The sequence below is a fragment of the Phlebotomus papatasi genome, chromosome 2 (assembly GCF_024763615.1).
Source record: "Phlebotomus papatasi isolate M1 chromosome 2, Ppap_2.1, whole genome shotgun sequence".
Lineage (NCBI taxonomy): Eukaryota > Metazoa > Arthropoda > Insecta > Diptera > Psychodidae > Phlebotomus > Phlebotomus papatasi.
Genome location: NC_077223.1, coordinates 6728349 through 6756188, shown reverse-complemented (window position 1 = coordinate 6756188; position 27840 = coordinate 6728349). Strand labels below are relative to the sequence as shown.

At 33.7% G+C, this 27840-nt stretch overlaps 1 protein-coding gene across 1 annotated transcript in view; it reads right to left on the bottom strand.

Annotated features, from left to right (window-relative positions):
* Positions 1–27840, bottom strand: part of LOC129802299 (opioid-binding protein/cell adhesion molecule homolog) — a 67845-nt gene that overhangs the window by 27077 nt on the left and 12928 nt on the right. The window contains exons 2-4 of the mRNA XM_055848014.1: positions 11167–11316; positions 513–761; positions 330–451 (exon numbers count right to left, since the gene is read on the bottom strand). Coding sequence (XP_055703989.1) covers positions 330–451; positions 513–761; positions 11167–11316 — 521 coding nt within the window. The remainder of the gene's footprint in view (positions 1–329; positions 452–512; positions 762–11166; positions 11317–27840) is intronic.

The window sequence follows — 27840 nt, the reverse complement described above, 5'->3', positions numbered from 1 at the left end:
CTCGGCATCAAACTTTTCAGTGAAATGGCTCTCAAAAGTGCAGTGCACCTCTTTAAAATGCATGGTAAAACTTTTCGCTAAAACTTTTAATTCAGAACGTTAACTTTCTATCTGATGCCAAAAGAATATTGCTTGATGTGCTGTACTATTGAATAAAAAAATTGTCTTTGATGTAAATGTATGAATCAAATCAGCTTTTTGTCCAAGAACAGAAAGATTGACAATAAAGCAACCTGTTGACAGTGTTTCGTAAATTTGCCGTTTAATGTTCTTTTGGACAATTTTAAAATTGTACACAATTTAACCGAAAACTTTCGTATTTATCTTACCTTGCGGGACCAACTGATTGTTGGTGCGGGATTACCATCCCCATGACATTCAAGATAAACAGTCGAGCCCTTTGCCACCTCCATACGTGCAGCTGGAGTCATAAATGTGATCTTGGGTGGGACTATAACAAAATAGGCTAATAAATAACTGGCATAATTGAAGAAGACAGCTTGTAAACTAACCTAGCACAACAAGAGTGTGAATCACCTCGCGGGGATTCATTGAGCTCAACTGACAGATATATTTCCCAGTATCGCTGGTTCTTACATCTCGAATCTCGAGGTTATAGCTGTTGTCTAAGTCTACTGTGCCACCCTTTCGACTCTGACCAGGAATCAATTTTATGCGCGGATTCATGCTAACTTTCATGTGCCCGGCTGATACAACGGCTTCGTCCTTCTTCCACGCCAGGACAAAGTTGTTGTGAAATTCTGCAGATTGTACGGAAAGTTTTAGGGATTATGTGAAAAATACAACATCAACAGAATTGAAGGCAATATGGATTTTAGATAATTCAGCAGTTCGCTTAGAAATTTCACTTGTAGGGTTTCTTCTAAAAAATTTTCAGTTGAGATAAGAATAATTATTTATAAACGAATATACAGTAAAATTTGGAATTCCGGATAAATTAAGTTTGAAATTCTAACTTTGATAACTATAGTTTTTATTTAGAAATTTTGTACGTGCCGGCCAGAATTCTCAAAACCAAAATCCAAAATCTCGAACGGTCAAAACATTTTTTTCAAAATACAGACAATTTCCCTTTGCCTTCAATAAGCGAGGGTGCAATCATCGGACACTTTTCAGAATTTGGGATTTTGGGATTCCGAATCTTTTTTCGAAATTTTGACGTTTTTTTTTTGGAACTTCGTCTACGGGATTTTTACTTTCGGGATATTGGATTTTCGGGATTTCGACACATTCGGCATTTTCGCTTTCGGAATTTTGGTTTTCGGAATTTTAGCTTTCGGAGATTCAGCTTTCAGAATTTTGGTTTTTTGAGAATTTGGTTTACGGGATTTTCATTTTCGGGATTTTGACTTTGCCGAACTTCAACACATTCGGCATATTCGTTTTCGGGATTTTTGTTTTCGGTATCCTGATTCTCGGAATTTTAGCTTTCGGGGTTTTAACTTTTAGAGTTTTGATTTTTCGAGTATTTGGTTTTATTGATTTTTACTTTTAGAGTTCTGGCTTTGCGGGATTTCGACCGAGTCGGGATTTTTATTTTCGGGATTTTGGCTTTCGGGGTTTTACAAAAGCTTTCAGGATTTTGGTTTTTTTTTTTTGAGAATTTGATTTTTGGAATTTTTACTTTCGGGATTCTGGCTTTTCGGGATTTTCGTTTTCGAGATTTAGGCTTTAGGGATTTTGATCAAGCAAAACCTATAATTTTATATGTACTTTATTGATTAAATAATCATTTTTTATCAATTTAAAAAGAATTGTCGCAACCCTAAATTGGTTCATGTAAAAAGTATAATTTTTCATTACCCTTCTAATAGAATTCCTTTAATTTTCGTAAATTCTTTAGAGTCCTCGACTTCTATTTTGTTGCTTTATTAAGATTTCTATATCTTGCCGATCTTTCCAAAAGTTGTTTAGAGATGACCTACACATTTCAATACGTCTTACAGTCTTGAAGAACTGAGCACCATAAAATCGGTACATACAATTATTAATGTACTTTTTGAATGAATTTGAATAATTTGATAATTGGTTCATGGATAAATTTTAATGGAATTCTTTTTGTAGTGTTTGCGAAAGGTTTAATTAAATTAATTTAAATCGAATTAAGGTCTATAAACATAAGAGCGCAAATAAATTCAGGCTAACCCTCAAGAATATTTAGCTTGTAATATTTGGAAGTCAAGATCTCTTCCAAACTATCATACACTTAAGGCTTAGGATCATCAGTTAGAAGTTCTGTGCATGAATCATCTTTACCTAATCGTCCACTGCTCAATTTTACAGGCTAAATATTCTCGAGCATCATCCTGAATCTATTTGCGTCCTAAGAATTCAAGATTCCGTGTGCTTACAGCCGGAGCATTATTCTTCGAAAGTGTCTCGACTAATAGATAAATTGCTTTTGAACAAATTCAAATTCACAGAGAATTTCGAATGTTAATATAAAAACAACAATTTATAAGAGCTTATAAAAATTTATGGAATAGTACTGTGGATGCAAACCCAAGTAGAGTTTGATTCTCCAATAATGTCTTAGATAAAAGGTAAATGGAACATTTGCACAAAAAAGTCGTTGATGTTCGAAGGATTCGAACTCAGTTTCAAATTTTCATACTAAATTTTCGAACAATATGGGAAAAAGTGATTATGTAGTGATTAAATTATAGGACAGAAACAGTAAACACTGCAAAGTAAAGACCATCACATTTTGACACTTGAGAACTCAGAAATTCGAACAGGATTACCTCAGTCATCTTGCGGAATTACCAAGAAGTAAGAATGTCTCTTTTTTTTACTTTTCAAATAGATCTTCGAATTTTTGAACTGTAATAGTGAATGGTAAAAGTAGCTGTCAGAAAAGTTGCTCAGTAATTAAAAACGGATTGAATATTGAGACAGGAATATTATAAGCGTCTTTGCTTTGCTTTTCTATCAACTAAGTTAAAAATAATCCATACAGAACTGACACTAAAGAAACTTCGAATTCGAGGAAGTAAAAATGCCCATTACAGTAGAGTCTCCTAAATTCGAACGCTCGGGGGGTATTTTTGACATTTCTCACCTCCCAAATTCGAACGATTTTTTCAAATCAAAATTAACGAAATTTGTGTGTGATTAAATTGTACTTTGAATCAAATTCCCGTATTTTCTCGCAAGTCTTAGTGGTAACATACTTTCTTTTCATTTTACACGACCAGAATGTATGTAAACATTCAGAAAGAAGCACATAAATATGATTTTCATTCACCAAGGGAATACGAACTTTCTAACATAACCTCACAATTGACATTTTAAATCCAAACGGCGTTCGAATTTGAGAGATTCAGATTTGAGAGACTCTACTGTATTCGAAATTTGACTTCGAATATTTTTCTGTTCGAGAAACTATGGCTGTGAGATCTAGCATGCCCAATACAGTAAACTCTCGTTAATTCGGTTCTTCTAAAATCGTAATACTTTTTAATTCAGTCAGCAGTTAAATTAAAAAAAAAAGTTTGTTAAGATTTTCCTAAAGTTAGGTTATGCTGATGAAGTAAATATGTTCAAATTTGCTATGATTTTCCTAGTTTTCTTTAGATTTTTCATAATTGTGAGTTTGTTCGTGAAATATTTAATAAATATAGGGAAATGTTGGCATGGTTCGCATACAGTGAAGCTTCAAACGATGCGAATTTTCTCTTTGTTTGAAAAGAGCTGGTTTACTAATTCTCATTGCGTGTCATATAGGTCAAAAATTATCTATTTTATGACTAAGAAATGGCAAACTAGGCTCCTTGAAAATAAAGAGAATATTCGCATCGTTTGGAGTTTCACTGTGTTCGAACCATGACTTCCACTAAGTATGTAAATTTAATTTGTGTTTCTAGATAATTAAAAAATAATTCCTTAAGTGTACAGTTATACAAGTTGGACAATTCGCCGGTACAATTTGGACATGGCTTTTTTCTTGATAAATACAGTACAAAATTTGTTTTTAAGCACAAGGAACCAAATTATAAAACTAAAGCATTAAAAATATACAAATAAAAATGAAGTACTAAATTTATCAAGAAAAAAAGCCCTGTCCAAATTGTACCATTGTCCAACTTGTACCACTGTCCAACTTGTACCACTTTACCCTACTGTTTTACGTCCGAATTTAAGAAAGTCTACAATAATATAACCTCAATTTTTCATAACTTTCCACTGAAGAATAGTTACCAACGGTAAGACAGCGGTGGACGCTTAATTACAAAATCTTCACTGTAAAAAAAAACAGTTTCAAGTATCCAAAAGTTTACCATCCCAGATTTCATAATATTTTAGAACACATCTTATAGATTTAAATCACTATAAATAGTTTTCGTCAAATTTATCAGAGAAACTAAAAGATAAACAAGAGAAACTATATTGCTTCCTCGTTCGAGGAATAAAATAAATGTCATCTAAATCCGAGCAATTTTAGAAGTTCCAACATAACTCTTAACGTAAACCCCATGTTAAATTCAAAACAATTTGTTGGCAATTTATTTCAACAGATACTATTCCTAATCTCATCTATAAAATCCTACTTGTTTATATCTCTTAAACTTTTAAGCAGAAAGTTTGCACATAATATTTTCCGGGACGGTCCATGGCTTTTTATAATATTTATGATATGAAATTGTTCTATCTCTTGTGCGATAGAGCCACATTTTCAAAAAATTACCCCTGGCCTTTTGCCTTCAGAGAGTGGCTATAAAGTCCTATGCAAACTTTAAAGCTATGAAATAAAATTATTCACCTCGCTCATTCATTCTCACCCATCATCAACACTACAATTTGACCAAAGTTTTGAATGCAACGATTATGTTTTTAATTGCGTGGGATATTGCTGAAAAAGCCATTAAAAGGGTGTTCGAGTCGATGGGGCAGAATAATGGAATAGGCTGTGGCTAGAAAAGTGAGAAGAACTTTAAGTATTTAAACCGGGAAAAAAATGCTCAATGCTATAATTTACTCAAAATGGATCAATCATCAGATATCTATCAAATGGACTCAATGATATGGTAATTCAGTTCAGAGGGCTCTAATTAATGAACTTATAGTATGATTTATGTCCGTACACAGAACACAATACACGAAACATTCCATTTAATTTACTTGATTCGCTACTGACAAAGTGATATTCCGAGCCATAGAATAAGCGTATAAGCAAGCTTTACGTGTTTAACTTTTTAGAAAACCTATTATAAAATAATAAAGCAAAAAAGCACTATTTCATGTTGCCTTTACGGGATTTAGTCTGGATATTTAAACCCGTACTAGAAGATTTATAGAACATGAAAGTGCAGTGAATTTTTGTAGAAGTTTTAGGAACTTAATTGCACCATCTCAATTCAAAATTACTCCAATAAATCCCACTTTGTTACGAAATGAAAGAAACTAAATCAAATCGAACCATCCCAATGATATTTTTAAATTCCATGAAAGCTCAAGAGTAGACGTTCGAAAATCGATTTGGAATCGAAACCCAAAGAACAAAACATCTTTACTTTCTTCTGTCATCCGCATGATTGCTGCAGTACGTCCTGTATCCTGTTCGAATTTCGAAACGTCTCGAGTGTCAAAAAGTATCAGTTTTCACTTTTTTTAGTGAAAAAGAGAGTCATTTTCGAAATAGACAAAAAGGGAGCATCTAAACGGAGGGATCTTATTTCGAAACCGCCATTTTGACACAAAAATCCCCCACTGAGCTTTAGACCGGTGCATTTTTGTCTATCTTTTCCAGCTTAAAATCTCCCTCTTCGAAAGCTCCATTTGTTTATGTTCGAATATTTTGACATTTCAAGCGGTTTTAAATAATTTTCTTTTTGTTTTTCAAGAGATGTTTCTCTCGTGAACTATTTTCAAAGTTATCAAGAGTCGAAAAGCTGGTGAAATAGGGACACGATATCGATCACTATTGGCTCCGTTCAGTAATAACCATTCGAAGAGACAAAGCCACTCTAAAGTGCAAGTTCACGTACTCGCCGCTTTAGCGCTGATTGTTCTGCTATTTCGAATTTCGATATTCTTGACACTTCAATCGTCAACAATGTCAACAAGAGTGCGCAAACTCTTGCTGCAATAAGGGAATTTTTGTGTAGTTTTGTGGAATTTCAGGATGGCAGAACGTTTGAATTGCAATTTAATTAAAATAAATGTCCTTTTCATGAACTTGCTCACCTTTATGTAACTCGTCGGTTTAAACGTTCGAACTTCCAACGGGTTTTTAGGTAAGTTCTCTTTGATTTACCTTCGAATCGGTAAAGGAAAAACCTCAAGCGGAGAGAGCTCTCAAATCGGGAAGGTTATTACTGAACGAGAGGAATCTGAATGTATCGTTTAATCTTCATTAGAATATGGTCGAATTGTTAAATAAACATCCTTGTGCAATTATGGAATTTGTCAGCCGAATAGTGAAATTCAACTAATTTCTAGGAACTCAGAGACTCTTACGTATATGAATAAAGTTTATTTATAAATCCAAATTTAAGCAAATCGGTTGAAAAATAGGCCCTTCAAAATGGTTAAACTTTGATCTTCGAAAATTCGATATCGAAATGGTTTTCGGAAATATATGTCCAAAAATGAAATATTTGCCTTGACCACCTGTAAAACATATTCGAAAATGAAAGAAATTGTAGGAGCCGTTTTCTAAATAAACCAAAAATAACATAATTTTTGTGGGGAAGAAGTCGGGTGGGGAGAAAATGAAAAAAATCCTAGATAATGTTGACTTATGGGGGGGGATCATCGAAGACCAGAATTCGATATCTCTTACAATTTGGCATCTAGCCGTGTCACAAGAAAAACGTGGATTATATAGCAACTCTCACTTTAAGTTCGAGCACTAAAATCAAAGAAATGACATGCTTAATATTCCTGTCCCATTATTATTCTTCTTTGCCCGATTTATGTTTCGGCTATCGGACTTTATCCAGTCGATATATCGCCATGTTCCATTATCCTTACCGTACCATTCACAAGTAGAATTTTGAAAAATTCGAAGATCTATTTGAAAAGCCAAAAAAGATATATTCTTACTTCTTGATAATACTGCAAGTTGGCTGATGTACATTCTGTTCGATTTTCGAAATACTCAAGTGTCAAGATGTGTGGGTCTTCACTTCGTTGTGAGGAAAAATAAAAAGCAACGACGCTGAGTAACACTTTTACGAGCTTTTCAGTGTGATGCTTTACAAGTTTCCCTCACCTTGTGCGAAAACTTAGAGTGAAAATTCGAAATTGAATTTATATTCTTCGAACATCAAAGACTTTTTGTGCAAATAGGGATCCATTTATCTTTTATCCAAGACACTGTTGGAGAATTAAATTCTACTTGTGTTTGCATCCAGTGAATCCCTTCTTAGTCACTTAGAAAGTTTTTGACAGCTTATTTCGAAGTTTTTGTATAAAAATTCGAAATTCAGTGTATAATTTACACTACGATTATAATTGCTCAAATCATGGTGAAGGCGTTTAATGTGAATTAGCTAAGATCCTTACCCTTTTTTAGAACTTTCTACACTGAGAAAAAAACGGGAGTGCGATTAACTTTTTTTCCTCATAACTTTAACACTTTTTCGATGTAAAAATATATCAACATTTTTAATGTTAATTTTACACCTTTTTAAGGATAAAATTAACATGGAAAAGGGTAACTTTAACCCCTAATATACCTAAAAAGGGTAATATTTACACCAATTTTGGATCAATACTGCAGGGTAAAATTAACATTTCAGGAATGTTATTTTAACTTTTTCGGATTTCTCTCAGTATATTTACACAAGACATCCTTGTTGTTCGAAAAACTCGAAGTTCTGTTTAAATTTTTCAAACATCAATGGTAGTATCTTGTGTAAATAGAGAGCTGTGAAGAATGTCAGCTAATTTTAAAAATACCTTCACTATAATTCTAGCATTCATAGTTCAATTTTAATTTTATATAATTCAATGTAATTTGATCTCCCATTACATTCTGACCTGATTAAAAAAATCCACTGGGGTTGTATCGATTATCTCAATTTATTAATTATCCGTATTATTTAAGTGACACATGAATTGATTTCACTACCGGACATGTGAAGGTAGAAAAGCACTCACTCAGATGAAAATATTATTCTTTATCTTAAAGACAACCAAGCAATAGTGTTGCATTTGTGTTTTCAAAAGGTAATCTAAACGTATATAATTCATTTACCTGTTTTCATTGCAAGAGATCAATATTGCAATTAATTAAAAACTAACAATTTCACTCGCAACATTTCAATTTCGACCACTAACTGGACGATTTATTTATTGTTCTATTTCATAGAACACTAATGACTTTTCAATGAACAAATACCGATTTACTCATGTTCGCTTAATTCTATTAAAAGACTTTTTCATATAACCAAATGTAAAGCATTTAGATTGAAACAAATTTAAATTCACTAACAAATATAGAATAAGCAAAATAAAATAGAATTCCGGGAAATGTTTGATGAATTTCTAAATTTCAATTTTTCTAAAAACTATGAGCATATGTTTGCAATTGTCGTTTTTCCGAGCGAAGAGACACTCGAAAATTGATGTTATATTCCGAAAAAAAGAGACATTTTTAATTTATGTTTTTGCCCGAATGATATCTGAAGTACTTTCTGTACGAACTTCGATTTATTGTCAGGTGATTGTCAATAAATTTTCTAAGTTACAGATTTTAAGGCATTTTCAATGGAAGAAGCATTTTTTCTTTGTATAGTCTGGTATAATTCTCTAAGTAAGACGTGTTAGACGATTTAACACTAAACCTACCAAGACTCGGTCAAATTGACCGGTTTAAAATTAACCCATATTTAAACGGTACAATGTCACTATCAAACTTTATGAATTTCCTAAAATATGCATATAATATATTTTGGCATTGAATAAATTAGCAGTAAAAGGTTAAAATTGATCAATAACAAAAAAAATTTGAAACAGTAATATTATCGTTTAAATTTTGGAAAAGGGAAAAATCAAGGGCTTTTTACTGTATATGGAACTATTTTAAATGTTAAATATATAAATTAGGCCCATTTTTTGTAGGATTTAAGTTTTTTACTGACCACAATTAGATATTTTACTGCTTATTTTTAATTTTTCACTACCCATTTAGAATTTTTTACTGCTAGTTTGTTTTTTGCCATATATTTTTCAGTGCTTAAATTTTAATTTTTTGTTTTTTTCCAAGACAAATTTGTTGAGTATCTTACCCTGCCGCGTTTTGTCATTTGACCGAAAAACGACCAAAAACAGTCGGTAGGTTTAGTGTTAAGTATCAAGAATACTGAAATTCGAAAGGGAAAAACAATCAGCGCTAAAGCCGCGAGTACGTGAACTTGTACTTTAGACTTCCGGTAGATTTTCGAATAGATTTAGCTTGGCTTTGGAGTGGCTTTATCTCTTCGAATGGTTATTACTGAACCAGAGCCAACCTTACCATCCACAAGTAGATCTTGAAAAATTCGAAGATCTATTGAAAAGCCAAAAAAAGAGACATTCTTACTCCTTGACACTTTCGTAAGGTGGCTGAAGTACATCGTGTTCGAATTTCGAAGTGCTCAAGTGTCAAAATGTGTCGGTCTTCACATTATTGTGAGGAAAAAACACAGAACAACTACGTTTACTGTTCTTGCCCCAGTATTTAATCACTCCATAATTACTGAGTAACTCTTTTGCCAGCTTTTTAGTGCGATATTTGATTAATTTCCCCAGCTTGTTCGAAAATTTAGTATAAAAATTCGAAATTGAATTTGAATTCTTCGAACTTCAACGACTTTTTGTGCAAATAGAGTTCCATTTACCTTATCCAAGACACTATTGGAGATTCAAAATCTACATGTGTTTACACACAATGAGCCCAAACACAAGTAGATTTTGATTCTCCAATAGTGTCTTGGATAAAAGGTAAATGGAACTCTAATTGCACAAAAAGTCGTTGATGTTCACTGAGAAAAAAAATGAGGATGCGATTAACATTTTTTCCTCATAACTTTAACACTTTTTCGATGTAAAAATATATCAACATTTTTTATTGTTAATTTTACACCATTTCGAGGGTAAAATTAACATGAAAAAGGGTAACTTTAACCCCTAATACACCTAAAAACGTAATATTTACACCGATTTCGGATCAATACTGCAGGGTAAAATAAACATTTCCGGAATGTTATTTTAACTTTTTCGGATTTCTCTCAGAGTTCGAAGAATTCAAATTCAATTTCGAATTTTCACACTAAATTTTCGATCATGGTAGGGAAATTTTATCAAATATCGTACTAGAAAGCTGGGAAAAGAGTTACTCAGTGATTATGGAGTGATTATTTAATGGGACAAAAACAGTAAGCTTCGATGTTCTGTTTTTTTTTTCCTCACAAAAATGTTAAAACCGACATATTTTGACATTTGAGCACTTCGAAATTCGAACAGGATGTAATACAGCCACCTTGCGAAAGTATCAAGAAGTAAGAATGTCTCTTTTTTGGATCTTCAAATAGATTTTCAAAATTTTCAAGATCTACTTCTGTACGGAAAGAATGTGTCACTTTCAAGGCCACTTTATCTTCAGGATATCCTTTTATTGCCAAAGAGATGACAAAAACGTATAGCTACAACCGATATTTTCAATAAAATATCTTTGGATTTTCCTCTGAAACTTGTCAGTTTTCTTTGAACAAAAAATGGAAGATTTCAAGTTGAGGAGTTAGTATATGTATATTTGTTAAGTAATTTGATGTCCTTCAACTACTTAAAGCAAGACTTACAGTTAAGTACTTATTAAGTGCTTATTATTGTATTAGCCATAATAACGCCATAATAATGCCGGTGAGTCTTTCTTTTTGGACAGTGAACCATAAAACCAATTGCTAAAATTTTCACCAAACGCCAAAGCAAAGACTCGCACCATTAAATTCAATATTAAACATTATAAATATTATTTTCATTTTTAAAACCAAAGAAATTAACAATGATTTTTTTTTGCTTGTCTTATTGAATTAAGAAAAACTTCTTTTGAACTGAAATGCAAAAATATAGCAAAGACATTTTATAGCTATATGGGGTATGTCTCGGCTAATTGATTAAAAAAAAATATTTTCTAAATATTTTTTTTCATAAACGTACCTGATTGATTGAGCTTGCAAGGTAGGACCACAGTGGATCCTATTGGTATGCTGTACTTCTGTCCTATTGTTACAAAATTTGGTATGTACTTATCGTTGACATCTGTGTAGTCCTCGTTGGTGGACTCGAAATCGGAAATCATGACACAACCTGAAAAATTAAATGAAAAAAAACCCTTTTAATCTCAACTGTTGTAAATGGCCCCACCCCCAAAAACCAAAAGCATATAACGAGAAAAGGGTCAGTAAGGGTAAGAATGTTCTAGCTCTGTCTTTTGTCACTGTTGGCAGTGCGGGAAAAGGCGAAAAAGGTGAGTGATCATTTGGTCGAAGACGAGTGAGGCTTAGGTAACTGATGTTGCCATGAGGTTTTTCAGGGTCCACTGGTGAGGGTGCGGAGAGACCAAACCATGATCCAACATATGTTCAACACGAACACTCGACCAAACCCTCGATTCATTTTGTTGACATCTGTTTCCCCCTTTTTGGTGGCAAATATTGATGTTTTTTGCAGTTGTTCGAACCCAATTAGGGCACCACAGGGGATGGAAAACTCTCCTCGCCCTAAGAAATACCCTCGAAAATATGGTGACAAAGCTTTTGGGGAGTTAATGAAGCATAGGTGGAACCATTTCCATTAAACACTTTAATCGATTTCCTTTTTTCTTTAATATTGCCAAAAACTCAATGAACATTGTTCATGTTCAGACACCATTAATTTTTTTTCTCTCAGAACTTCCTTCCGTTCCACCCGCGTCGCAAATTCATTTCGGAAGAGTAAGAGAAATTCGTGGCTCGTGGCTACCAAATGTTTGGCCATGGAAATCAAAGAATCGAACGGCTCCTGGAAACGAGCTGACTCACCAAAATGTATTTACTTAGGAAATCATACTACAACAATTTACCCTCCAAATTTCATTAAATTGCCACGCAATTGCGTTGATTGGAATATTAGCACATCAAAGGCAATGAATGCCAAATGAGCAATTAATCGTTCGTGAATTCCACAAGAACCGAGAATGACTTTCGATGTAAATAAGTGATGTAGAAATTCAAAGAAAAATCAATGAAAAATCTGGATTAGCCTATACCTAATTGGATTCTCAATGTTGGCTTAACGGACTTTCAAACTACAGGGGTCCTGGGATTCTGCATATTTGCCAGACCGTATTTGAGGATGTTTCTTTAAAATATGTTACAGCAGGGGCCAAGCCTAATAAAAAGTGAAGCTATTTTTCAATTTTCCTTGTAAAAATTTTGCAGATATTGCACCGCGACTTAAACAAATTTGCTCGTAGTTCTTGTATTATTTCGGCGAACATTATGAAATATGTATTTTTAGATAGCTTTTAATGTGTGATTTCGAAATATACCAGCCTGATAAGTCAATTCTCTTTAGGAAAAAACTTGCCAATAGTCTTCAGTATGGAAAAATGAGATATCGATAGGCCGCTGGTTACAGAAACGCCGCAATATATGCAAAATATATCTATTTGGCGTCATTTTCGCGGACAGTTCATACCGTTCATACTACCTCTAGCACACCTTTCAGCTCGGTCTAATTTTATGCAATCAAAATTTACATCCCTTTTTTTCTCAAAGGTTTTGCATATATATATAACTCATTCTTTCGCACTCTAAGTTGGTCTGAGTTAAATTTAATTTGTTATGACGTTTAAAATAAAAAGAAGAGAGTGAAAGAGTGAGATATACATATGCAATAGGTTTAAGAAAGAAAGAGATGGGAAATTAGACTACGAAATTTTCCTGATCTAAAAGATGCTCCAGAGCCATAAGAAAACGAATTTCATTTTTACCGCCCCGTTGTATTGCATACATTTAGGCGTATTTCAAAAATTATTTCACAAACCAATTCCTAGTGGTAGGCAAGTCCCAATATTCATAATCCCGGGACCCAATGTAAAGGTTAACCCTTTAAGGACGATTGGGTCACCCGTGACCCATAGAGAAAATAATTTTTCCTGACTATCTGAAGTTATTTCTTTCTAATGTTTGTACGTAATCACGAAGTAGAAATATGTAGGAATTTAGGATATTTTTTTGCAAATCTCCAGCTATTTGCTATATAAAAAATATTTGAGCTCAAAAATTACGAATTTTCAAATTTTCACGTTGGCGCTTGAATTGTAATATTTTTAATATTTCTAATTTTTTTAAAGCAAAAACCTCTTGGGAATAGAAATTATATTAACAATATATAATATTCCTCAACAAAGTAAAAATTATAGTTTATTGGTATTTTCAGGAAAGCTTCATAATTTTCATGGGTCATATATGACCCAATCGTCCCTAAAGGTAAAAAAACGCCGAATTTGTCTCTAGTGGATTTTAGAAGATTTGAGGTTAGACTGTTTCATGTTTTTTGTTTATGTGTGCGCAAAATAGTTAATTATTCGTGTAATATTATGTGATTATATCAATTAGCTGTGATTTCCCAGTGCATTACAGACTGAAGAAGGTAATATTTTGATAATTTATAAGATACTTCTGCGTATATGTTGTAAATTCATAACTTTTTACTCTTGCAGATGACTTCAAAAATGGAAAAAAAATCATGATCAGTGAACCAGAAATCATCCACATATTATGCCCGGAAGATAGCGATGATGACGACAATCTTGTCCTGAACGAAAGCGACATAACAAGACGTGGATGAAATGGACTTTGAATTGAAGTCTTCATCGAAAACGCATCAACTCCGGAAGAACTCCCAGATCCACAGCAATGTGCAAACTGAGGTGCACATGGTGTTATCAGAAAAAAAGAATTATAAGACCAATTGTATTTGTAAGGCATGCGACATTTATCTCTGTGTTACCTTACCAGTACGCGAAATTTGTTTCGTTTAATATCATAAAAATTAAAAATGAAGTAAACAATAATACATTTTTTCATAAAATTATTGTTTTTGTGTACCAGTCTTCAAGAGTCTTTGAAACCAAAAATTGAATGAGATTTTTTTTAAATTAATTTTTGATCGTTTTAATTTTTACTCGTACTCTAAATATTTTTTTTATTATTACAAATATATTCAAGTTATTTATCTTGCAAAAATAACAGAGCAAACGAGTAAACTAGTCTTCTGGAAAATTTTGTGCTCTTTTACCTTTAAGGACGATTGGGTCATATATGACCCATAGTTTTCCAGGATTCCTAGGGATGGGAAAATTTCTTTTTAACCGTAAATCTCTTATTTAGGCTAAAATATCGAGGGAAACTTGATTTCATTGAATTTCGCTCAGCGGAAAGCTTCTCGTCCTTAAAGGGTTAAGTCCAGTTCCCGAACACAACAAATAATAATCATTTGGAAAAGCTCTCAGTTTCGCACAATTCATATTTGAGTTTTTCCCACTCGGAAATTTAATTTTAAGTTTACAGGTTCGCAATAGATCTATAAATTAGTCAAAACACCGGCCAAATGGCATAGTAATAAATACAATTGAATTCCACATAGAAATTATGTACAATAACAGATTGGAATTGGAATCAGTTCAGGCTTGTTAAAATTTCCAAGACCTTTCCAACGACCTCAAAGATTATGTCATTCTGTTGAGAAAAACGCTCTCTAGAGCCCTGTCAACGTTTGATCTTGAAAAAAAAATACGATTTTAGGAAGGATTTAATGGTATTTTCGTATATTCAATGGTTATTCAATGGTTCTTAATTAATGAAAGATCTGTAATCAAATAATGTTACTTTGGCTTATACAACCCGTGATAGAGCTTTTCCATCGTTTTGGCTCTTGAGGTTGGTCACCGACGCTAAGACGGCGATGGCCGCAGGGAAGGTTGGAAATGTCACAATCAAGATGAAGAATAAATACAATACAATACAACATGGACGAACGTTCGCTTGGATAACCACTAAAACATATCGAAAAATGAAGAAAAATCACACGACGTGTTTTTGAGCAATCTCAATAAACATGGTTTTGAAGGGAAACGGGAAGACTAGAGGGAAAATGAAATGTCGTGAGATTGCCAAAAAAATCCCATGATACCTTTTCCCTTTACTGTGTAAGGCAATATTATACAGAAAATAAAATGTATATACGCATATTAGGAGTCTAAGATTAGAGTTCTACAAAGATTCAGACAGATCAAATAAGGTTGGGTTCTCTATCAAATCACAGAAGCTTCAATTGAAAAGAATGCCATTAATTATTACAAGGTCCGGAAGTTGGTTGACACGACATAAATTAAGGAAGGAATAGCTGATAGCGGAGTGTTTCACTTTAATACAATTTCTATTGATTTCAGCACTGAACAACCCAAACAACAAGCCCCAAGAGTGATTTCTGTGCGTGATCATCGAATGCCAAGTGGACACATGACCTCGAGTGTGGGTTAATCAAGATTTATTGTGATGAAACACTCCCGGTAGAATTTGGCTTGAAGAAGCCACCTCGATGGTGTTGTGAAGGATGACGGGATTGCAGTGGTAATTCGATGGAAAATCGAATGGAAAGGATACGACTTTGATGGGTGACTCACGCGAACGGCGGAAGAAGCACGTGGCATAGCGGCTGCAGCTTCGATTGGTACAAATTGCCCAATTTCCGGTCTCACCGATCAATTGTACTTCGAAACAGTGCGGAGTGATGGGATTGGGCTATGGTGGGTGGAATGCCAAACTATTGAGTTGTCTCTCTGGGGATTTCGATCTCCCAGCCATGGCTACTTGGCATTCTGCACAAGGCTCAAATACACGCAATGTCACCATTTCTCATCGGTCGCTCCCATCTCCAAATGGGCTCCACATTTCTCGCGAACCTCCCACTCAAGTCACCCACGGAACTATCACGTTAGAGGTCTAAAGTTTCTTGGAAATTTATGAAATATTTCCATTTAATTTCCTTGGAATTAAATGAGTGGGCATAATTAAGTATTAATCAAATTAAATCCGATTTTAGCACATAAGTTCTAATGAATTTACAAATTTAATTAGATAAGCCATATTATCATGTCCAATGTTATGCATACACGTATGTATGCATACTCTTTCAAACTCTGTACTTCCTTTTGTTATTCTAAGAATAAAGCCGTCAGTAAAATTATCTTTTATTGTCAATATTTGTTAATTTTCAAAATGGGTGATAGGGGAGAGTGTGGCAGTTTCAGGAAGGAGTAAAGTAATTTTTGAAAAATGAAACACGGAAGGGTACAAACCGGGAAAATGATTTTCATTCGTGTTATTTTGGAGAAAGAAAGAACGCTAAGACGGCGATGGTCGCAAGATTGAATAAAGTACAGTACGACTCCGATAGAGTCAACTCATTTGATTCTTGTATATCTGCAATATTCTAAATTATTAATTGTTGCACTTACTATTTCACTCGTTAAAAATTAATTCAGGTTGTTATTTAGGAAAAGTACACTCAGAAAAGAGCTCTGTAGAAACAGCTCTTAATTTAGCTCTTGAAACAAGAACGGGCATTTATGTGTTCAGTTAAAGATTATTTTACTTGAAGTAAAGCATTTATTTTAAAGTATGCTTTGACTCAAGTACGAGCAGTCTTTGAATTTTCATAGCTGGAAAAAATAGACTCTGAAAGAATTTTAAGTACCGAGCGGGTCTTGAAGCAAAGCATAACGAGTTTTGATTTTAGTATCAAATTTTCTCTGCTGTATCGCAACCAAATCGACGTAAGATAACAATAAAAAAAGCATTTGATTTTCACATTATTTATTGAAACTCAACCGTATACACTTTTTAATCTAAAATTTTTCACATTCCCTTATTTTTCTTCTAAACATCTAAGCAAAATTGATCAATTCATATCTAATTCGACAATCACATTTGGGAAGATTTTTTTCCGTCTGACCCGCTGAGTAAGATACCCGACATGTTTTCATTTTTTTTTTATAAAAGTTTTCAAAATAAAAAAAAATCATTCTTCCACAACACTCCAGAGACTCGAGCGAGCTTGTGAGGCACAATATTTTATTTTTCAGAAAAAAATATTTTCCTATTTTACAAGCATCAATTCACCAAATTTCCACATAATTGTTATCGGTACTGTAGTTTTTGCATCGCAAGACACTTCACTACTTGTAAAGGCTTCTCCCTACAATTTTCACTATAATTTTATTAATAAAACTCGCGAAAACAATCACTACTTTGCGAATTAATTGCACTGTGAATTATTTTGTCTGCCATTTGACAGCACTGGACGTCACTGGAAATTTTCTAGTGAAACGATACTTCGCTCAAGACATGCCAGCTCTTAATTGATCTGTTTTAGAACACAGCTCTTAATTCAAAGCACGACATGTTTCCCTTCCCTTTCTTGTGGGTACACATGGGGCTATACCACTATTCTGCTATTTCAGGACAAAATTGTCCTTCCGGTGAGCGTCGGTGAGGTGGTTTAATCCAAAATTAAAACACTCAAGGTTCCAGAGCTTTCGACACTATATAGTGTCTTCTTCAGTGGCTGTTTGAAGGAATTTTTATTTGAAATTTAACGAATTTTTCAATTTGAAATTTGTCTTCTACAAGGTCGTTTTTCTCAACTTACTTCTTGGTTAGTCTATTAGCTTGTATATTGTCACACTGAAGAAGACACGATATAGTGTCGAAAGCTCTGGAACCTTGAGTATTTTAATTTTGGATTAAACCATGTCACTGACGCTCATCGGAAGGACAATTTTATCCTGAAATAGCAGAATAGAAGTTTCATCGTCGATCGGTTTCACCTACCAGAAATTAGGGCTATACCACCGGCTATATTTAAAAGAGATTAAGATTGAAACTTGTCTAAGGATTGGTCTTTTCCCGTTTGAGACCGCTGTACCCAGGCCACTTATTCCTTGCGTTCAGTAACCTTCCCGATTTTAGAGCTCTCTCTGGTTAAGATTTATACTGTACCGATTTGAACACTGTGAGAGAAATCCGAAAAGTTAAAATAACATTCCGGAAATGTTAATTTTACCCTGCAATTGATTCGAAATCGGTGTAAATATTATGGTTCTTAGGTGTATTAGGGGTTAAAGTTACACTTTTTCAAGTTAATTTTACTCTTAAAAAGGTGTAAAATTAACATTAAAAATGTTGATATATTTTTAAACCTAAAAAGTGTTAAAGTTATGAGAAAAAAAATTTATCACACCCCCGTTTTTTCTCAGTGAGGTATATAACAGAAAGAATTTGCCTTAGATGTGAGCGTAGATGTGTTTAACGTAATTGAGAGTGACTTTGTCCTCCGTGGATGACTTTAACCCTACTGTTCGTAAGCTTTTCTTTAATTCTAATGTTTAAGAATGGTCCTCACCGATTAGACATGGTAGATCAGATCGGTAACCTATTCGAAGCTCTAAAATTCAAAATTTACACCCACGAGTCGCACTTACTCAGCGAACACAGTTAGTTGAAAGAAGTAGCGCTTTCAGCATATTTTTGTTGAGTCGCTCAGCAAAAAAATGCTGACTGGTCAGCAGTGCTCGAATAAAAAATGTTAACCCAATATCTGGAAATGGAAGTACCTCGCGAGTATCGTTTTAATCATGAATCGGTTAGCATTTGGTGCTCGCTGGGTAATTTCTAATATCAACCATCTAGTCCCCGGCAAGTAGCCTTCAAAGTTGAAGCCAATTTCTTACTTTTACATACAAATGCGTATGGGAATTTTTCTGCACTCGTGATCGTTATGCTAAATATTTAAAAAGTGAGAAGTTTTTCCGTATTATAAGATACCTTTCCGTATGGAAAGATAAATATACTAAATTTTTGTTTAAATAAATTTTTTCCTTGGAGCACTGTGAGCTGAGTCCGAGATCAATTTAGGAATTGGCTTCAAATAGCTCCATATAAAAAGGCCAACTTGCCAGGCGCGTCAACCATGTTATAAAGTGGCCCTACTTGCCTCTATTGGTATTTCCTAGACCTTCCGTCATAAGGCAGTTGAGGGTTATTTCGAGAGAATGGAAAGTCCCCGCCCCTCACGCAGAATCACAACAATGTTGTCCCGGAAAACTCAAAAATAATGCTGAACTACAATATTTATTCAAAAAATTAGAGTTTAAAAACTGTAGATGTATTTACACAACGCAAAAATCAATAGAATAAAATATTTCTGAAAGTTTCAGAGGTAGGTTTGCGAGATTGACGCAACATTAAAATACACACCACGTTGAAAATTGATGTGTAGAACAAGCAAATGGGAAAATTGAAAATCTCCCTCACCTCCAAGATAAACAGTCATTCTTTGGTATCATCAGCAAGTGGGATTGATGTCCCGGGAGAATGGGACCATGCAATAGAAAGAGAACGAGCGGTATGCAGGAATCCTAGCATATGTCAACAATTTTCCATTGTAGCCATGTTTTCACATCCCAGCAAGCGAGCTTGTTAAACTCATTCAATTTCCACAAAGAACCGCAGAAAATTCCAATTTATGTCACGGATGTCACTCGACACACTCGAATGGTAAAGTGAGGAACTCTTATCTCTGCTGCCATGTCGATCATTCTATCATCCTGACAACCTGATTCCTCAGAGTATGCCAATATTAGAAAAAACACATATATATATTCCCGCATAAAGAGTAGAGAGCATACCGCAAAAAGTATTTTATTAATTTATTCTTGCGTCTCGCAGTAAATGGAAAAATCTAATAATTCACAAGCAGACATTTTCCCGCTGCGAAGTAAATTGGCAATGATTGTAATTTCCTGCTTTGAGTGGATTACACCTAAGTGAAGGATTTTATGAGTATTTAATATTTTCCATTTCCTAAAAAGGGAGAAATTATCTATTTCTATCAAAATTTATATATGAAAATTCATTGGAATTTCAACACTGTGAGTACAGAAACAAGTCTGGTACAACAAAAATAACATTCGAACTGATACAAAAAGTTTATAAATTAATAATAAACCGGTAATTGATTTTTCAACATAAAAATACAAAAGGTAAAACTTTAGAGAAACAAAAATATAATTGTATTATTAATCTAAAAATGGTGCGATCGTTTCAAATAGGTCAGAGAATATCGTAAAATCAATTGAAAAAATAAAAGTCTGGAAAGTTATTCAGGCGTTACTTTTCTCATAACTTTGAAAATTTTATAGTTCACTGACCTCATAATATTAAAAACTTCATTTGAAATATTATATAAGATCCACCCAATAAAATAGGCCCCGCCCTTTTGTAATTTATGAATTAATAAATTATATGACTGCAAAATGGTTTTTATACCCATCTTCCAGGACTTCCAATTTGTCCTTCGTGGAGGTAGAGAATAACCTAGTGGAACTGAACGGGGACAACATTTACAAGAGTTAGACGTGACTTAGGGGATAGCGGTGCAGTTCAGGGTTGAATTTCGAATTAGAATTTAAGACTGTTTTGTGAAAAAGAAGCATAACTGAGAGCATAACTTTTTTTCAAAATACTTTGCAGAAAATACTCTGAAAATTCCGAGAAAAAGGGAGTTCCGGATTAAGTGAAAACGGATTGAATGAATTTGATATGAATTGCCTACTGCCTACTATCAGGAGTTCATGTATAAAACATTTTTTGATTTTCCCCTAAACGGTATACATTTCTTATGAGCCGTTAGCGCTGAAAATAGGCCGAAAAATTAACGCTGAAAATATTTTGCATACATCACGGTGTTTCCGTAACTTATTACTATTATTATTATTAGTAGTAGTAGTCAAGAAACACGGTATAGACCTTTTTTAAAAACTTCTTTATTTCCTCCTCTTACGTCGTTTCGGAGATTGGTATATAAGACTATATATCGACGGTTCCATTCAATACTATTCTATCTCAGAATGACAACATTTCAGGAGAGCCATTTGAAGTTGGCGATTTCCTATGCTGCCCGTGTAAATTTTTTTGCGAAAAAACTGAATTTCTCGTTACCCGAACGCCGGATGACCGCCAAATTTTCACCAGTTGTAGATCTCGGTCCCAGGAACAACATATCTCTCGGAGTAATATAATTCTAAGTCGACTTAGAATAGTATGGAATGGACCCGTCGATATGAGGTATATAAGACCCATACCTGAGGAAAGAGACAACCAATCTCCGAAACGTCGTAAGAGGAGGAAATAGAGAAGTTTTAAAAAAGGTCTATATCGTGTTTCTTGACTCCAAATTATCCACAAAAGACCGAGAATACAATTCAATAGATATCTTCTGTATGTACGCAATTTTTCTGTATCACTGAAGTGAATTCGTGGACTCTTTTCGGTCCCGAGAATTTCTTTAAACTACCTGCATTTTTGTTGTCATTATTAAAATCTATAAAATATAAGAGTTTATCTTCTTCCTCTCAAAAAGATAAGAAAATATTTTTAAAAAAAATGAAAATTGAAACTGCCCCTTTGGTAAACTACTCCACCCTCCCCTACTCGCGAGGTAGTTTACTGAAGAGATCGAGCATTCTGCTTATTCGTTTCGTTGTTTGGTTTACAATAGTTTGAATTTAGAAGCATTTCACAAATCACAATACCCTTATATAAACAATGCCGCAGAAGTAATTAAACATAAGGTCTTTTCTAGAGACACTGTACTTAAGCACCATTTATGAAGATGTTGCGATGTTTTAACGAGTTGTTGAATTTCATGATATTCTGTAATTAATTACTGCACCTTTGTGAATCCTAGTCAATTCCTTTCAAATCGGTTCTGCAAAATAGTTCTCTTCAAAAGAAACATTCCACAAATTATTGCATTTCACGAAGTTCTATCTACTTTGACGCAAGTTTTCAAATATTTTAAATGATTTTGCATGAAATTGTCCTGGCGAAATACCGATCTACTTTAATTAAGTTTATCTCAAAAGAATAATATTCCGACATTTAGGGAAAGAAGTGATATACTACCCTCTTAGTATAGATTGTTATATCGGACACTGAGTGAAATATCGGACAAAGTAACTTAATTAATTTAAATTATAGAATTGTCTTTAAACAGGTAATTCTGATGATTCACAATAAAATTCTTGAATGGGGGAGGATCGAGAGGCGTAAGCTACTAACCTGGATAAGAGAGATCGGGTAAGAATTAACCAACAGTAGAATTAGGCAGTGAGTCAGATTTTTTCAGATCTTCCGGTGTTCGTCAGGGGCATCTTCTTTTCCTCAACTAAAACCTCGAATTTTTCTCTAAAGCTTTCGACCCTTGGTATGGATCTTTCTCAGTGGACCGAGAAATGTTTTATTGTGTTTTCAGAATCTTCCTTAACGATTTGTCATCTTTTTCAACTCACTCAAATTGGATTTTTTAATTAACTGGGAAACGTCTAACGTCTGCTTACAACTATTTATGCACTATTTATGCATAGTATTAAACTCCCTCCGTTTTCATTTCAAAAACTTTCATTTAATTTTGAATTTCAAAATTAAACAAGTTTTTCCAAATTATAGAGAAATAAAAATTTCATTCGCTGACTAATTCTATCCCGGTCTTCCCTATTCTGGCCTGCAACTCCGATTGGGACAAGAGGTTGAGAATAAATAAATGAATAAATTCTTAAATGTTTAAAAATGATTGCTTTGATTTGTGTTTACAACGATTGTTCGGCATTCCCAAATTCGGGCATTTGGGACCGAAATGTCAACCGAATAAGAGAGAAATTCGGGCAGAAAATTGTTTGAAATGCAACAATTTTTTGTTTTTTTTCTTACTAATGCAAAATCACATCAAAGCTAAGACAAATCATGACAAATTTGAGCATATTTGCTTCATTTGATAATCATAATCGAACTTGAAAATTGACAACCCAGCGAGCACCAAATGCTAAGCTTTTTCAAATCAGCTGAAAACATATATTTTTTCAGCTGAGCTCTGCTGACCTCGAAGTTACACTAGCGATCGCAGTGGCAATTAGTCAAAGTTATTCTTTTTCCCCAATCGAGTGAGAGACTTTAATGCACTTGGTTTTTGTCTTTGCTGAGTTGAGTAGAAGCTAAGGTTAACCTTTTCCATTATTACAATTTTATGATTCTTACAATAACCACATTTGACATTAAAAAATAAAGCAAAAAATTTAAAATTCACAAAAATTTTAAAAAATCATATTTATAATATATTTTGAATAATATGTATTCTTAAACCTTTTCCGACCAATAAATTTAATTTTTTTATCTAATTTTATCAAAAAATATTGTGAATTCATTTATAAAAAAATATACTACACCTAAATTAAAATTGCATTGCCAAGAATTCTTGTCCGCTGTGATTTTAGAAAATTAATAACCCAAGAAATTCTTGGGAATTCTCAAGATATTTTGATATTTAATGAATTCTAAATTCGAGAAATATTGAAAAAACTTCGGAACCTAATGGAAATACCAAGAAGATCAAGAACATATAAAATTTAGAGCCTCTATAATTTTTATTTAATGGTATACACAGTCTACTCAAAATTATTTGAAATGATTTCCAACAAATTAGCATATTTTCCTGACTTTAAAGGTATTTAAAAACTCTCTTCTAAAAAATATAAATGCATATCATTTTAATTTAAAAAATGAATCATCAAATTGAATAAATTTTTCATTTAAAAAAGAATACGTACAGTATTAAAAAAACGATAATTGTTGGTTTGTTATTTTACCACGATAATAAAAGTAGTTTTTTGCGTAAAAATGCGCTTTAGAAAATTTATAATCGAAAATTTATAAATAGAAAAGTGCAGCATATACATTATGCATATGCATCGTGCACGGATCATACATTTATTTCACTTGTAAAATATAAAACATTTTATAACATAAAAAAATATATATTTTCCGCATTTGCCGCAACAAACAAAAACGCTTTTATGTAAATTTTTCAACTTAAATTGTGATAAAACAATTATATTTTATTTTGTAGTATCCATAGAAATTTTTTTGTAGTATTTTTAAAAGGCATTATTGAACTCATTAACTTTCCGGACCGCAGCATATACTGCAAGCCAATATCACTTTTTTTTTAAATCAAAAATATCTTTGCTCAGAAATTAATTGAGGTCCTACAAAAAAAATATTTTACATTTAGACATCCTTATAGTTTGTAATCATTCATAAGAATAGGATTTTTATCAGTTCTGAATAATTAAAAAAAAAACATTGTTTTCCACAAAGTATTCATATGCTGCTTTGTGTACTCAGAGTCCCAAAAGAGGCGAAAGAGTTAAGTGGGGGAGTCACAACTTTTAAATGGATTTTTTTAAATGCATCTGCAACTTTATTTACCATAAAAAAGTTAAAAAAGTAGAAAAATCCTGTTTCAAGATCAATTACAATAGTTGTGACCGACTGTGAGCATAATACATCAATGGCTGTTCCAGGAAAGATGCCAATATTTAATTGCGAAAATTGAGGAAAATATGCTTTTTGCAAAAGAAAAAACATATTTTTCATAAATAATGAATAATTTTATAACCCCCGACTGAATATTTGCTCAGAAAAAAATAATTTTTTTTCTCGGGAAAATAATGACGCAATTCACTAAAAAATGCAACACTTTTGGTCGGGAGTATGTTTAATACTCTTATTTGACCATTCTCTATAGGCAGCATACCGCAGCATAATTCCTATAATAATATAAGTAATAAAAATCGTGATTATAATATCCCCCAAGTTGATAAATAATTTCAGGGGAAATTCCAAGTCCATTTTGACATTTTGAGAGAAAAAGAAAAAAAATGAAAGAGAAAATTTGCTGCTAAATGCTTCCTGGCGCCATCTACCGGCAGTATTTAGTTCTGCCATCATCCACTGCGAGCGCTAAACAGTGCCATTTTTATGTATTTGCTTAGCACTTTTTGTTCGAGAGCTGCTGATTGGCCAGCAGACCGATTCAGCAAAAAAATGCTGAAAATCCTATTTTATTCTGCTAACTGTGCTCGCTGGGAACAAACTTTTTTCGAATTTAACTGCCGCCCGAATTATAAAGTAGCCCTATCTTAAAAGAGCTGAATTAGCGAGAGTCTACTGTATCTAGAGAGAGCCGTTTGAAATCGAACAAACGTCAAAAGAAAATTGTACGTCAATGTCAAAACGCTACTAGGGCAAACCCATTTTAACGTTTATTCGGCTTCAAGAAGTTCTTCTCCAGAGTAAAATTTCTCAGATCAATTACGTTTCTCACGAAAAAAAGATGGCGATTTTTCCGGTGAAAGATGTTTAAGAACGAAATGTTCAGACGAACTAGCTACAGAATATATCCGAAAATCATTGAAATCGCATGGGTCAATTTTTTGCAATGTTAGAAAAACCTCATTTTTGACGTATTTTAGGGGGGTATTCAATATCGTACACTTGGTATATTTCTCAAAACGTCCCAAACATTTTTTTCTTATAGTTGTAAATAGAAAAAAGAGTGCCTCTTCTACAAAAAAAAAAGATGCTGTTGAAGAGGCCTTTGAATTTCGAAAAGGGTAAAAAGCTTTGAAAAACTTGGTGTCCGAAGTTTCACACAATACAATGGCCATACTTCTATTCATTTTGGAATGCATTAAGTATAATTTTAGATAAAACAAAGATGATAAACTACTTTAAAAAGTTTCAAACACCACTCCTAAAAAAGGGTGTAACGAAAACTTTATAAAATATATACAGCATGTCCGAAGTTTGACAAAGTGTGAAAAACATTCAAAAGTTTCTCCACTTCTTTTCTATAAAGTTTCTTTGGTTTTTGCATATAAAATTGCCTGAGAATTTTTAATTATTTACGAATCTATTAGGGAATTATCTTACTTGAGGAAAATGTTTATCTCTTAAATGTTCCACAAAATTCTATCGGCGATAGACCTTAATCTGAAATCTCGTGAATAAATACTGAAATCCCCAAAATTATCTCCCAAAGTATAAAGAATTTATTTAGAAAGTCATTTAAATGCTGCAATAATTGAATTTCCTTTTTGTGTCCTCTGGCCCTGACCGACGTGGAAGGCAGCAAATTTAATTTATTTCATTAATTATACCCAGATTCTTCGTCGCGCGGAAAACACTGAGGCGAAAAAGAAAAACGAAATGAGGGCAAAGGGAATAATGAATGAAAATGACGGATAATTTAAATAATAAAAATATAGGGAGTAAATTTGTCACTCTTGTCTGAATACCATCAAATAATTCTCTCCTTAGGCATTTTAACGTTTCCAAAGTATGAAGAAATTATTGAGCAAAAATTGAAGATGAAAATGTTTATGTCATTCCATCCCAGCCAGATGATTTTCATGCGGGTATCTGCCCACAAGATGAGCATTAGAGGGACTTTTTAATGAACTTTAATGTGTCATGAAGCACGCATCAACTCTATTCAACATATTTTTTCCATTAAAAAAAATTATATAGTTTCCTCCCTTTGAGTGCTAGGAATAAGAGTTGGACGAATTTAGAAACACGCTAACTGACATTCTTTCAATGGAACTTTAAGTAACTTTAGAATACCCTTTGTAATACTACATTGGTAATCGAAATAGGATATTAGGTGAGATTCTTAACAATCTCACCTACTATAATCCTAACAAAATTTCATGTCCTCCGATCGCGCTCAAACTTGGCCAAAATGTGTTTCGCCACTTCCTGATCACGAATATATGGGGGGCTAAGTTACGTTCCCGGCCGGCCGGCCGGCCGTCCGGCCGCTCTTTGGAGCTTAATAGCTCCTAAACTAAAAAAGATATCGACTTGCGGTTTTCGGCAAAGGTTATATATCGCATGAAAATTGCAACTTGGTGCATTGACCCCCCACCCCCCACCCCTTCTTCCGCCATTTTGAAGACCCCCCTTTTTTTGTTTTCTCAATAGCTCCGCCCCTATGGCATCGATCGGGCTCAAATTTTAGTATGTTATAGCTGGGCCTTAGAGCTTTCCATCAATACCAAACTTAAGGACCCCGACCCCCCTGACCCGAGCTATAAGGGTCCAAAAAAAATTTCTTAAAATGGCCATAACTCCGGTTCTAATTGTCAGAATTTAAAATATGAGGGCTTTTTGGAAAGCTCTCGTGAAATGCCACTTCCTCTTCTAACATCGCAAGTTCATAAAACTACCGCTAGGGGCGCTATTATTAAAAAGAAAATTTTTAAATCTTAAAAGTTAAATAACTCAAAAATTCCTTATGCAATCGGGCTGAAATTTTAGTATGTTGTAGCCGTTGATTATACCTATCAAACAAAAAAAACCTTAAGTCGATCCATAACCCCTGACCCGAGCTATAAGGGGTCAAAGTTCGAACATTGACCGGCCTCTATCTCCGGTTCTAATTAACATATCGACATAAATTTTACCTTTTTGGTTTCGTCTCGATGAGCACTTTCAGATGGAAGTTCAAAAAGTCACCACAGGTGGCGCTGCGATAGCGTCAAAATTCATCGAAATTCAAAATCATTTTTCTCAAAAACGGCATTGTGCAAGTTAATGAAATTTTAGTATGTTGTAGTCCAGTCTAGGACGTTTCCAAAATGGTGCGTATGCGCGCTGTGGTTAAAACAGAACCGGAGATATGAGGGGTCAAAGTTCACAAAATTCAAAAAATCATATCTCCGGTTCTATGTGACCGATTTTGATGAGTGAGGGCTTAAACGAAAGATCTCACCAAATGCTACAACTTTCTAGAATATTTGAACTTCGTGGGACCAACACCAGAGGCGCCACAGTCGAAAAACCAATTTCAATATCACATAACCTCAATTATCTCGACTGTCGC